General features: G+C 36.3%; 1 protein-coding gene and 1 non-coding gene across 2 annotated transcripts; both read left to right on the top strand.

Moving 5' to 3' along the window:
- Positions 1–6,027: 6,027 nt before the first annotated feature.
- On the top strand, positions 6,028–6,100 carry TRNAF-GAA (transfer RNA phenylalanine (anticodon GAA)). Its single transcript has one exon. It is a non-coding gene; the product is annotated as a tRNA-Phe (tRNA).
- A 100-nt stretch (positions 6,101–6,200) lies between these two features.
- Positions 6,201–10,289, top strand: LOC146939959 (uncharacterized). The gene is made up of 4 exons (XM_085753543.1): positions 6,201–6,723; positions 7,560–8,045; positions 8,854–9,366; positions 9,846–10,289. Exons 1-4 carry the CDS (start codon positions 6,262–6,264, stop codon positions 9,927–9,929), a joined length of 1,545 nt encoding a protein of 514 aa, XP_085609669.1. The 5' UTR covers positions 6,201–6,261; the 3' UTR covers positions 9,930–10,289.
- The last annotated feature ends 3,575 nt before the right edge of the window (positions 10,290–13,864 follow it).

Below are 13,864 nucleotides of genomic sequence, written 5' to 3'. Positions count from 1 at the left end.
TACTTAAGGCTTTACTCTTCACTTCTTGTACCTTGTGCTGTGAGTTGGGTTGCTTCTGATTAACCATCACCTTAGGTTTTGGTACTTCAGAAGCAGTAACTGTCTTCTTCTGAAACTTAGACTTCAGAACCCCAGATTTTGGTTTCACCAGACTCTGAGGAATAGGTTCTGATCTTTTCAGGATCCTGACCTTTGAAGTCTTGGAATCAGATTTGATCATAGCCTTTGACTTAGAGTTCTTTGGCTTTGAAGTAATCTTAGCCTTAGGACTAGAAGCTTCAGGTTCTGATTGAACAACAGTTTCCAACTCAGCCCCTTCTGGTACAAAGAATGTTTTCAGACCTTCCTTGATGCATTCACAACAAGATTTTAGATTGGTTTTCTCAAGTTTCACTTCTGGAAAACCAATTCCTCTGCCATTGTTCTTGTAAATGCTATAAATCATAGAAGCTACTCTGCTTCTGTCAATGCCAGATATAATAAAATCTTCAAGAGCAATTTCATGGTTACTTAAAGGTTTTTCATTACACTTTTCTTGTAGCTTCTGACATAAGAACCTGAGCTGATCTTCATATGTTTTACACATGAAGTCAAAGCCCCTAAGTCCTTGTTCAGAAGCTTTCAGATCCAATAGAGTTGATTTTTGCTGTTGTACCAAATCAGCATATTTTTCTTTTAAATCCTTCAACTCATTGGTTCTTACTTCAAAAGGTGTAAGAAGTTCTTTAAGTGACTCAACAAGTTCATCTCTGGGAATTTTGGAATATACCTCGTTTTCATCTTCTGAGTCTGAATCTGATCCAGCTTCTGAAGTTGCTGTTGCTACCAACCCAACAGCTACCTTTGCATCTTCATCAGCTTCCTCTTTATCAGATCCAGATTCACTACCCAAATCATCCCAGGTTGCCATTAAACTCTGCTTAATCTGCTTCTTGAGTTTGCTTGGTTTGAATGTAGACCTCTTTGACTTGTCCTTTGACTTTTCTCTTTGAAGATCAGGGCATTCAGCTATGAAGTGTCCAGGCTTCTTACAGTTGAAGCATCCCTTCTGATCTTCTTTCTTTGAGCTTCTGGAGTTACCCCTTCTGGAGAGAAACTTTCTGTTCTTCTTGGCCAGATATTGAAGTCTGTTTGAGAGCATGGCCATTTCAGCAGCATCTGGTTCAGAATCTGAACTTGACTGTTCTTCCTCTTCAGATTCAACTACTTTGAGAGCTTTTGATGACTTGCCTTTGGATGGAAGAGCTATTGATTTACTCTTTTTAGTAGACTCATGTTCATTAAGACTTAACTCATGAACTTTGAGAGAACTAACAAGATCTTCGACACTTAAAGTGTTTAAATCTTTAGCTTCCTCAATGGCAGTCACCTTTGGTCTCCATCTGGCAGGTAAGCTTCTGAGTATCTTGCTTACATGATCAGAAGCAAATGAGCTCTTCTTTAGTATCTGTAGCCCAGAAACTAAGGTTTGAAACCTTGAGTACATCTCCTCAATAGTTTCATCATCCTTCATCTTGAATAACTCATACTGATGTACAAGCAGGAGAGCCTTTGCTTCTTTGACCTTCTTGCTCCCTTCATAATTTGAACAGAGAGAAGCAAACATAGCTTTAGCAGTGGATTTGTCACTCATCTTCATATACTCTGCTTTGGGTATGGCAGTGACAAGAGCTCCTCTGATAATATGATGCTTCTTGTAAAGTTTCCTCAGTTCTGGAGTATGTTTCTTTCTATCCACAGCAGCTCCTTCTTCATCAAGGACTAAATCACCAACACCATCTTCCAGAATATCCCATAATTATTCATCTAGGCTCATGATGTAACTGTAAAAGTTGGTCTTCCACCAAGTGAACTCTTCAGCATCTCCATTGAACTTTGGAACTTTTCCAACACTGGTTTTCTTACTATCACTATAATCATGTGAGACATTTTTATAGCTAGTATCACTAGGACCAGTAGGAGGAGGAGTAGACATGTTGTTCTCAGATCTTTGACTGTTGCACGGTTAAGTGTTACACAACAAACCAGGCTCTGATACCAATTGAAGGTGAGAAAAACACAAGAAGGGGGGTTGAATTGTGTTTTGAAAAATTCTTCGTTTCTCCTTAAAACTGAACACACTGATCAGAAGCTAAGTGAGTGATGAGTCATAATTTAGTCTAGTTTTATGCATTATTTAGTATCGTTTTATTTAGATTTGGTTTTATTTTATTTTAATATTATTTCCTTTTTGAATCTTTTACTTCAAATTGCATTTTATTATATTTTAGGAACGAATATATGGTGGAAGGTGTCTTGGAGCAAAAGAAAGAGGACTGTAGCAAATACAGTACAAGAATACGAAGATACGAGACAAAAATATGTCTCTACCAAGTCAAAAGCTTGGCACGGCCCGTGCCAACATGTGGCACGGCCGTGCCACCCTCCAGGACCACTTTTGCTGCTTTTCTTCAAGCCCAAGTTACTCCGTTGCAGCTTTACTGTTTTGCCCTTATAGTAGCTTAGTTTCTAAGTCAATTGTAAAGCTATAAATAGAGTAGCACTCCATCATAAACATTCATCTTTTGTTCTTGGAATAAAAGTTCACTTTTATATTATTGTTGTTTTACTTTATTGCTTTCTCTCTTCTTCCCCCATGTCTACAATGAACGTTAGTGAGTAGACACTTCTTTGTCTTGGGATTGTTGGTAAGTCTAATGACATGATCCTAAACAAACCAAGCTTAAACCCTAATTTCTATGTAACCCTAATTTCTAATCTAGATTCACCGTCTTAACGTGGATTAACAATTATCAAACTGTGGAAGTGAAAGCGGAGGGTTTGATAATCGTTAATCCATCATCCCAAACATCAATTCATAAAGCGAGAGCGGAGCTTTGATGTTGGAACAAGTGAATCTAGACAATAATTGCAAAACAGTGAAATAGTCTTTGCAATTATTGAGACAAAGAGTAGTTTCAATCCTCTATGCATCTTCTAGTAATCAAGTCAGCGAAATAGGCTTGGTTACTAGAAGTAAACTCTCATCGGACTTTCATCGGAAAGGTGAGGGGCTAAGGGAAACCGGTCTTTAGGAATTAAGGTGTAAACCATGAAATTAGATGTTTGAGTCTTGTCTAGTGAAGGGTTTGTTATTATGATAAACCAATAATCCCAAGGCTCTTTTATTATTATTGTTATTTATCTTCAGCAATTAACCCCCTATTTCATAATCTTTCTTCTCTTCTAATCATTCTCTAAAAGCTAATTGAATTCACAACTCCCTAGCGGAACGATACTCTACTTACTACTATTACTTCGATAGGCCGTGCGCTTGCGGTTTGGCTCTATCAGTGAGACAGCTTCTGAAGTGATAATCAGAATCTAAATGCAGCGGAATAAAACAGAGAGACACAAGCAAGAGACTTCCTTTGCTCCAGCACACAAGCTAGAGACTTCCTTTGCTCAAGAACACAATCAAGAGACTACCTGCTCAAGCACAACTGCAAGAGACTTCCTAACTAAACAAAATTACACAGAAAATTGTTTAAGGTTGAACACTTGATATACAATCAGAGGTGCTCACAATACAAAACAGATACAGACTCAATGGACTTAAGAATTTCTAAGATATGACTTTGAGACACAGAAATTCTAAGTGAATGCAGAACAATTTCAGCAGAGGTTTGGTACTTGTGAAAATCTTGTGAGTCTTTCGTTCAGCGTTCTTGCATTACCAAATCTCTAGGTCTTCACTCCTTTATATAGAGGTGTGAAAGAGACGTTGTGAAATTGCCAACACACCAAAGAGTCGTTGTTGAAGCTTGATCTTTCACCAATGATCTTTTGCCTGATTTGGTTGTTGTCCTATGAAGAACCAATTTGAAATCCATTCCTTATCCAAAGGAACATATATGCAGGCGAGACCGTATTCTGGAGCTGTTTTCTTGTCTTGTAGCGTGGACACAAAACAGAGTAGTGGAGAACGTGGTTGTACAATTCGTACAAAGTACAATGTCAACGCTTTCGTCCAAATTGCAAGCACAAGCCTTCAAACACCTTTGAAATGACCGTTGCAAAACTCCACTAATCCTTTGTTTGTGTTTTCGAATCCAATAGACAACTTTTGCATTGATAATTCTTCAATTCTTGAATCTTTTGCAAATCCAGTTGAGATTCAGCTTCTGGTGAAATAGCTTCTGATGAGGCAGCTTCTGGTGATGCAGCTTCTGATGATATGACTTCTGCAGCTTCTGATGATGCAGCTTCTGATGATATGACTTCTGGACTTCTTGTCTTCAGGAGCACTATTCTTACTTCAGAAGCGACTTAACTTCAGGAGCACTATCCTTACTTCAGAAGCGACTTAACTTCAGGAGCGCTTTTTCTCTTCAGTAACAAGTTGCCTTCAGGAGCGTCCAAGCTTCAAATTTTTGTTGTTTCCTTTGCTCTTTATTTGCTCATTCAGAACCAATGATGATGTAACTTTATAATTATGGTCCTGTACACTTGAACAAATATTAGCTAGTCCAATTTACAATTTTTAATACCTTGTTATCATCAAAACTCTTTAAGGTTCATTGTTAAACACATTTTGTTCCAACAGATTACTTTTACTACGTTGAGAAATAATCTAAGAAAAACATCAAACTTCATAAAAAAATACATTGAATTTTTTATTTAATATCCAAATGTTCATACAAAATAATTTCTACGAGCATTTTTAGATGCAAAGTCATTAATAATTGCAACACTTTGAATTCAGAAAATAGATAATTTGCATCAATATATGATACCTCCCTTTGGAATTTTGTATTGTGTAATATTTTGAGCTTAATGAATCCCTATTTATTTTTTATTTTATTTTGGGGCCCAAATTCCAGACTTATTTTTTGGGCCTAGGACGGCCGTCCTCCTAGCCCAATCTCAGATACGACCCTGGCCATGTTATACTTCATATGTGCATTCTTTTAGATACACTGATTTTATATCGTGACCTTATACTTTTATCTTTGGAACTTTGAGTTTTGCTCTCACATGTCTTTTGTCTTTGGATCACGTGTTCCTAACAGTGAAGAGTTGCCTCTTGTGAGTTCCTGCTATTCTGGTGGAGCTTGCGAGGGAAATCCATGTTATTGGTCTTGATTCCCTTGAGTCAAACTTAGGACGAGGTTTGCTTGTGCTTATTGTCCATAGACAAAACTTATCTTTTACGACTTTGTATTTGGTTATCTTCTCGTATATCTATTACTTTAGTGATTTATATGATTATTATTGGTTAGAGCGGCTAGTCAGATACAATCATCCTTTTTGTAGGATGCAGTTGGTTATAGGCTTTATGTGTATGACGTCCGAGGGACATGTCATACTTAGTGAGTCCTTACGATTGCTTGTCTCGATTGGGTTATACATATTTAGAGCCCTTTTCATTGCTATATTCTTGATGCATATTTATACATTATTTTTATGTTCCCGTTGTATGTCTTTGTGGCCGTTTATTTCAAACTGTTTTAATTCGTCAAGTAATATATTTTATTTTAAAAAGATTTACTCTAATTTTATTTTTAAAACGACAATATTTAGTATTTCCGCTCGAAGTGCGAAGTTAAAAAAATTCACGTTAAATATTGAAGTGTTGCAGAAATCACTGTTAATTGAAACAACGTGTTTTTGTGCTGTAATAAAATAATAGAGTTCTTAGTTTATAAAAAAGCTTTCAAACCTCGAAATACATTCTTACTCTCGATGAATTTTTGAGGAAGAGTCCAACTTTCAAGCATGGAGGGACTACATTCTAAATGTATTTAATATAGTTCTATTATTGATTGATTTTAGAACAATTGCAAGTAAAGTTATTGAATTTAATATGAAAGATAAATAAAATTATAAAACAATAAAGTGTGATAAAAATAATCTTTAAATACAACTACTTTTTATATGTATGTGTATAATATACATATTTTACGATATTAATTTCTTAATTATTTGTCAAAGTCAGCATTGGGCATTTTAATATATAATGAAACAATGAGTTACGTTGACATGATTGCGGGGATAGCTCAGTTGGGAGAGCGTCAGACTGAAGATCTGAAGGTCGCGTGTTCGATCCACGCTCACCGCAACTGATTTCATTTTTTTTTTATTTCTTGTCCGAAAAGAAAAACTGCTATTGATTTTTTTTTTTTTTTCCTTTCTTTTTCGTGCGTTGCTTCTACTCACTCACACTCCACTTTCATCTCACAACAAGAACATTCCAAAACCGCTTCCAAAACCGATCGAATCATGGAAAATTCACCAAACCCTAACAATCCCAAACCCAAAGAAGAAGAAATCAACGAACACGAAGAAGAAGAAGATGATGATGATGATGACGATGTTCCACAATCCCCACTTTCCCGTCTCCGCGACCAAAAATTCAAACTCGAAACCCTATCCCGACGCCTTTCATCGGAGCTAGTTCCAATCCGAGTTCACGACGTCATAATTCGCGGCAACACGAAAACCAAAGATTGGGTGATCGAAGCTGAACTTAAGGGAATCGAAGATGTTACCACCATGCAAGAGCTTATTCGTGCATCCGAGATTGTGCTTGCTAGGCTTCAGAGTCTCGGGGTTTTTGAATCTAGTAAGATTAGTCTTGAGCCTGGACCCGTCGAGTTGCCGAATACTGCAAATGTTGTTGTTGATATTGTTGAGGCTGCTAGTAGAGTTTCTGGTGAATTTGGTGTTTATACCAAACCCGCGGTAAAATCTTGTTCTTTTAGTTGTTGATGAATCATTTATTAGGACAATGTTATTAGGAAATATTAACGAGTTGGACCGAAATATGGTTTATGATAGAACATTATGGCGTATTTGATCCGTAGCCAACGCCACTTAGTTGTTGAAGTGTCTGCATTAATTTTTTAGAAAGGGATAGTAGAGACTAATTAGTTGAATAGAGATATGATGTATGATAGAACATTATAGTGTCATTTGCTCCATGTAGTTCACCCCACTTAGCAGGATAAGACTTGGTTGGTGTTGTGGATAGCAGAGACTAGGGTTGGTTTTATATGGTCATTCTTGGGAAGCTTTTGGCTTTGCAGTTTGCAGCGAAAGTGTCACTTCCTAATAATTTTTTGTATTAGAAATCATGATTTTAGTCTTGTAGTTGGGTTTGCTAGCACTAGAATAGGAATTTTTTTTTCTTTTTTTTAATCGAACCCATTCTTCCTCACCTTGGGGTTGGGAGGGGGGGTTAGTGTTGTATTTTAGGGAGTGACATATTGGTTGACAATGCTCTATGGAGGCGTTACACGTACAATGACGCTTTTTGAGGTTTAAAGTGTTAAAAAGAATCAGACATATCTGCTACATGGCCTCTTAATGCGAGCTTTTATGCAGTTGCAGCAAAACAAACAGATGCATTTTATTTTATAGATGAATCAATGTTCAACTATAATCTTTTTGCCTTGATAATTGTTGTTTTAGTCCTTGTTCTGTTGGTAACTGTATATTGATCTGCTGAGTAGTTAGTACTTGCTGGTTTAAATCTGCTAATATTTTTTCAATTTGGAATTTTGCCAATGCTTTTGCAGACTAGTTCTTGGACTGGTGAAGGTACTATTAAGTACAAAAACTTGTTAGGTTATGGTGATCTATGGGATGCTTCTTTGGCTTACGGTGCAAACCAAGCAACAGAGGTGAGTGTAGGGTTATATGCCCCTCGACTTAAAGGAACTTCAAATCCGGTTGTAGCACGGCTGTCCATGCTTTCCCAAGATTGGCAGGAGTTTTCTTCGTACAAAGAGCAATTGTTGGGCATGTCTCTTGGCTTAATCTCAACAAAGCACCATGATTTGACATACACTTTTGGATGGCGTACCTTAACGGATCCATTGCAAATGGCATCCAGGTCTGTAAGAAGGCAGCTTGGGCACGGTTTGTTATCATCTTTGAAGTATACGTTTAAAATTGATAGGAGAAACTCACCAATTAGGCCCACAAAAGGACTTGCCTTTGTTTCTACCACTCACCTTGGTGGCCTTACACCAGATAATCGAAGCTTGCGGTTTCTGCGTCAGGTTCAATTAAATCCTATTGTTGTTCTTTAAGTTAATCTGCTGCAATGAAATCCTATGCATCCTGAATAAAACCTAATAACCTGTCTGTTAAGTTATATAGCAGAATAGTAATAATTGAAATAGCTCTGTGAGTACTGGAATTTTCAAATTGATGCAAACTCAATTTTGTGAATAATATTAATTAGGATTACTCCGTCAGGGTTAAAACTAGATTTGTTTGGGCATGGGCAGACTCCATCTCCTTGGACACATGAAAAATTCAGAACCTGGTCGTCTGCTCCAATAGCGGAAAATCTGTAGTGATAACTTCTTTTCCTATCTATTTTGACGTCATTAAATTTTCATATTGGTTATTGTACAAAGAGTATAGGTATTTGTTTCACTTGGGTGGGGCCTTCCTATGCAATATGAAAGGACACATTTAGTTTTCATGAGCAGGATGCTCTTATGTCGAACAGTATGTTTGTCTATTCACACTATTCAGAAGATATTGGCAGTGGCACCAGCACATGGCTGGCTGCTCGCAACCTTCTACTTCTTTAGCGGGGGGCTGTATCTCTTGGGTAATTGCAGAATTCATATTTTAAAAACATGATTGTCTATACTGTAATTTTGTCAAAGTCTATGTTGAAATTGGAAGTGAGAAGTGATTTTGATTAGAGTAAATGCTAAACACTGGGGGATGGAGATTATAACAAGTTGTTACTGGAATAATAACCCTCATGCATCTTAATATTTCTTTTATGCTCTTTTTTTTTTTTTTTTGTTGATATTTTTCTGGATTAACTTGTTTGACTTATTTATGTAGGAGTTTGATGCTCGGTATGCTGTCCCTTTTGGGTTTTATAATACAGCACTGAACCTAGGGATTTCTGCTGGTGCTATTTTTCCATGGGGACATGGTTTCATGAACAAGCCATCTCCCCTTCCTGAAAGGTTTTATTTGGGTGGTGATTTCTCTCCAGTTTGTACCCTAGGAGGACCAATGACATTGTGGGGATTTAAAACTAGGGGATTAGGTCCTGCTGAACCACGAAGACAAAGCAGAGATGTATTCAATGATGACAATAGTGATTCCTCTAAATGGGACTCCATTGGAGGAGATCTTTCTGTTACAGCTTTTGTAGACCTCTCTTTTGATCTTCCAATTAGGTGGTTAAGAGAACACGGGGTCCATGGTCATGTTTTTGCTGGTGCTGGGAATACTGCTAAATTAACTCAGAATGAATATAAGCACTTCTCTCCTCGGAGGTTCCTAGAATCCTTCCGAACATCAGTGGGATGTGGATTTGTTGTTCCTACTAGTCTTTTCCGCCTAGAGGTTAGCTTATGCTTCAATTTCTTTATATTTAATTAGGCAGCAGGTCAAGCTAACATTTTTTGTTTTAGGTTTAGGAAGGTGGGGGTAGCTGAGGGAAATATACTGAAATTAGGGATATTTAGTCTTAATTTATATTTGGACTTTGGGCTGGTTGCATATTTTTTCTCCTTTTATTTTCCTTAAGATTTGGTTCTGAATTGAGTTCTTTTTGTTTGCCCATAAAATTATCTGCACCAAAATGTGCTCCAAGGTTTGAATTTGTTGTGAAGCACACATCTTAGTAGTGTTTGTGTATTATACTCTTTTGATTTTTGTTCTAATAATTTAGGTAAACAATCAATTGTACTTTAATGGTCTTTAAAGTATTGATCTCTTTTGTGATGTTGCCTTCTCCTCCCCCTAATTTGGCATTCACTGTTTTTTTCCTTTTATCAAGACTTTCCATGATTTCTTCGCTGATATACTTTTCACTGTTTCAGGCTAACTACTACTACGTGCTCAAGCAGACTGAACATGATCGTGGTAAAAATGGATTTAGGTTCAGCTTCTCAGCTCCTTCATAGAGGCTGGTTTGACAACTGAAATTCTTTCATTTCTATGTAGTTCTCAAGCATCAAACATTGTTGCTTTCTGTCACTGGATGGCTAGTTATTTTCATTTCCTTGTCATTTAAAATCCAGACTGAAAATTAAGAAAAGGCATAGTTTCAGATTTGGGGATTTTTAGGAATTAGGTTTTTGAATTACCCTGTGGGGGTCATAACATGTAGCCGATGCTCATTGCATGGCTGAGGCAAATGAAATTCAAAATTTATGCACTCATTTACTGCTACATATGGAGAGGCCTCAATTTGGCATTGAGAACTCTCAAACTTTGTTTGTTCAGCTTAAATTGCAAATAACTCCTAACATTGATTGAGGTCATGCTTGTGCTTATTGTTATGCAGTGTACATGTATGTTTGATGGGTGCCTTAAGCCTTTTGCAAGTTTTCTCTTACTATATTTTCACCTTCTGTTAATATACTCTTATACTGACAAAAAAAGTATCCATCCGAACCTCGTACTAGAGGTGTATAGCATGCTCAAGATTCAGGATAATGATAATTAGTTTTAGCAGCTTGTGTTAGGGTCAAGCAAACCGGAGCCGCCTATGCAGGATCTGAACTCAAACAAACTCCAAAAGGGTGTAGACGAGGTAGTATCATTCAGTAGGATCCTCTTGTCCTTGGGGAAAATAGGCAATTATTTATTTCAGAAGGATGAAACACATTAAAGTCTTAAAAGGATTGGATCACTCCGTAAATTTAAATATGTCCCTTAAATCTGCATCAAACGACGATAAACACAAGGGGGCTTTGGCTTGTCTCTTTTTCTGTCCTCTACTTCAGCCATGTTCACCAAGGTCCAAGGGGCTATAAATATTCATTTTAAAACAAGATTTACATTTTTTTTAATACGTTTTTCTATTAAGTCACGTGACTTTGATAGTTCCCTCCCAATCTCTTTTGAAAATTGCTTTTCTGACATACAAAAGACACATGAAAATTACCTAAAAGCCCCCATCGGCAGTTAACTGCCGCAATCATGGGATCGAATTCAAGGATCCCGAGCAAAGGAATAGGTATAAATCTCTAATCTCTAGAACTATCTCTCCTTGTCGGTACCCCGATGCTAATGCTATAGATAGACTAGGAATAGAGGAACATGTGATTAGGCTGTTGAATAGACTAGGGTTGGTCGAGATGTTGAAACCTATGAGGGGGTTTGAAAACTTCACCTATGAGTTCTTGAGCTCTTTCTTTTACTAAAGATAGGTCGAAGACGGATAACCCCAATCATAGGGTCGCATTCCGGCTCTTAAATGTTGATTATGAGATGTCATTGGAAACTTTTTGTTCCGAACTAGGCCTTGCAAATGCCGATGGAAAACTCTGAAGCTGCACCCGGCGATCAGCCTGGTGATTCAAAAGCTACTCTTGACAAGAAGTCTACCCCTGAGGCACCACCCATCATTTTCTGCTCTGATATGATACGACATTTTTTTCTTCGGTGCTTTGTGATCTCCACTCCTTTCACACAACAAATGCAACATTGGATTCTTTAAATTTGATCTTCCTATAACAATTGTAAATTTCGCCCTATTTGCTTGCCGACGTACCAAATTAAGCATTTCATCTCTAACTTTCCATGTATTTTCGGTTGAAAAGAAAGGAGCCATGTCAACTTCATTGACACCAAGTTGGGAGACACTAGAATTAACATTTGAAGCTTCAATATGAATGGATGCTTCATCAATATTTGGATCCGCATCAACCAAAGCTTCAACCTTAAACAGTTACAAATCGCCAGAAGAAACGGTAAAAGTAGATTTTAACTCAACCGGATCATCATCCACATTATCACTCATAACTCTAAATAATCAACGTAACTTTGCAATTAATAATTAATTCAAATGGACTTTAAAAAAAAATGCGTAACATAATATAAATGACCTACGGGGAAAACTGGATTGTATTTATCTTTTTATTTTTATGTCTTCACCTACAATTTTGTCCTATTTATTTGTGTTCACTAAATTCATATTTTTGGTTTGAAAAAATTAGAATTTTATTGCTCATTTAGATACTTTTCTTATCACTTGAATGGCATGGTTGAGCAATTCAGAATCCACTTGAACTGGCACCACTGAAAAACATCTATCTTGAACCAAATTTGAAACTTCATATACTCTCAAAAGCTTCTCTATACACTACTACAGTGTTCAATAATTCGAAAAAATTACATATCCAATTACTATTACTCCCCCACTAATAAGACAACCACATCCACCAGCATATACCAAAATGGTTGAATTTGAACTGGATTGTTTAAATTGATCAATAATAGTCTATTAATTCATTTACAATCCATTAAAATGTATTAAAGAATATCCAAACCATTTTTTGTAGCAAAGACAAAACTAGTTCATTTCATTAAAACTCAATATGGATACAAAGCAATTGATACATCATAAAACATATGACAACTAGGATGAAATAAAGATGCTCCAACAATACTATGATCTACCTTAGTTGTTTGCCTCCGAACATACGATACTATATTGATATATTGATAAGTTATAATGTCAACTGATAAGTAATTGGAAGAGCACAATTGATTTGTAGGAGATATAATGATTTCACTAGTCAAAGCCATACAATGTCAGGGGCATTCATGGATAGCGAGCGGTAAACTGATCAATTTTGAATAAACTGACCGATTTAGATCCATGCATGTTGTTACCTACAATTGGAATATTTGCATGAAAGTTCTTTCTAGTTAAATTATGATGTTAAAGAGTGGAATGGAGTAATGATTTGCTATCTTTTCTTTTACCAACAGCGGATTTTATTTTATGTTTCTGAAGGAACCATCAGCGGATTTTGATTTTTCACATTGGATATTTATCATCTGGGTCATTGACACTAGGCTATGAAATAAATCGTGAGTATTTTCTTTTTAAATTTCAAACTGTTCTCCTTTTTGTATTTTAAGGGCCTAGATTATCACATTATTCCTTCTTCTTTTTTTTTCAACAGTAAGTGATCTTAATTCATATTAAAGGTTTGAGTTTTTGAGAGAAGAGGGATAGAGGTCAGAAAGAAAGAAAGATAGAGATTAGAAAGAGTGCTGCTGATAGAATTTTTTTTTCATTAATAGTTAACAAAATAATAGTTGATGAAAGTTTATTAAGTTGGTAAGGAGTTGATTCACTTCTGGATTTAATTCTCGTTGTTAACATGGAGATCTCTTTAATGGATGATTATTTGTAAGTAACTGTGTTCATTGAGCCTTGAGGCCTGTTTGACGCTGATGATCCCTCGAAACCCAACCAATCTAAATATAATAGAAAATGAAGGGAATATGGATCTTGAATACAAATGCAATGGAACAAAGGGAAAGTTCATAACACAAACTTACAGAGCACATCGGCATTCTTCTATTGTATATCAAGATAAAGTATCAAATGTTGTCTGTTACTATTACTTTAAAAATAATGATACTTGATTTTAGTGACCCATAGTTAGTGTATTGAAAAACCAATACATTGGTAAAATAGATTATTGAATGAGATGCTTACTAGGAACAATGTGACTATATAGTTGATTGCACCTAGCACATGATTGTACTTTATGGCTCATGTTCTAAAAATTGAAAGAACTCATTTTTATATAAATGTCATTCATGCTAGGACTGATCCGAAGGAATGTCAAAAAGCGGCCAAATAACAGCAAGTACAGCTCAAGAAATGCAGCAATATTCAACTAACGTTATTCAAGACATAATGTAACTTTCAAATTCCAGCATAGGTACCTGATTATAGACTTGTACATTCTACATTATTGTTATGATGTTATTGTTCAGCATAATAAAAAAGCATCAGTACGATTAAAATACTATAAAATAAGATAATACGAACAGTACATTCTGTACTATTGCTGTCATGAAAGTGTAGTTC

The sequence above is a fragment of the Medicago sativa genome, chromosome 3 (assembly GCF_051527215.1).
Source record: "Medicago sativa cultivar Bolivia chromosome 3, Bolivia_mono, whole genome shotgun sequence".
Taxonomy (NCBI): domain Eukaryota; kingdom Viridiplantae; phylum Streptophyta; class Magnoliopsida; order Fabales; family Fabaceae; genus Medicago; species Medicago sativa.
Note: the sequence above shows the minus strand (reverse complement) of the source record. Positions and strands in the feature narration are given on the sequence as shown.

What these genes read in the sequence shown, in the direction of transcription:
- LOC146939959 (XM_085753543.1), top strand. Translation starts at nt 6,262, where the DNA reads ATGGAAAATTCACCAAACCCTAACAATCCCAAACCCAAAGAAGAAGAA. An exon ending in GCTTGCGGTTTCTGCGTCAG is followed by an intron (nt 8,046 to 8,853) that starts GTTCAATTAAAT and finishes TTATTTATGTAG; the next exon opens with GAGTTTGATGCTCGGTATGC. An exon ending in CTAGTCTTTTCCGCCTAGAG is followed by an intron (nt 9,367 to 9,845) that starts GTTAGCTTATGC and finishes TCACTGTTTCAG; the next exon opens with GCTAACTACTACTACGTGCT.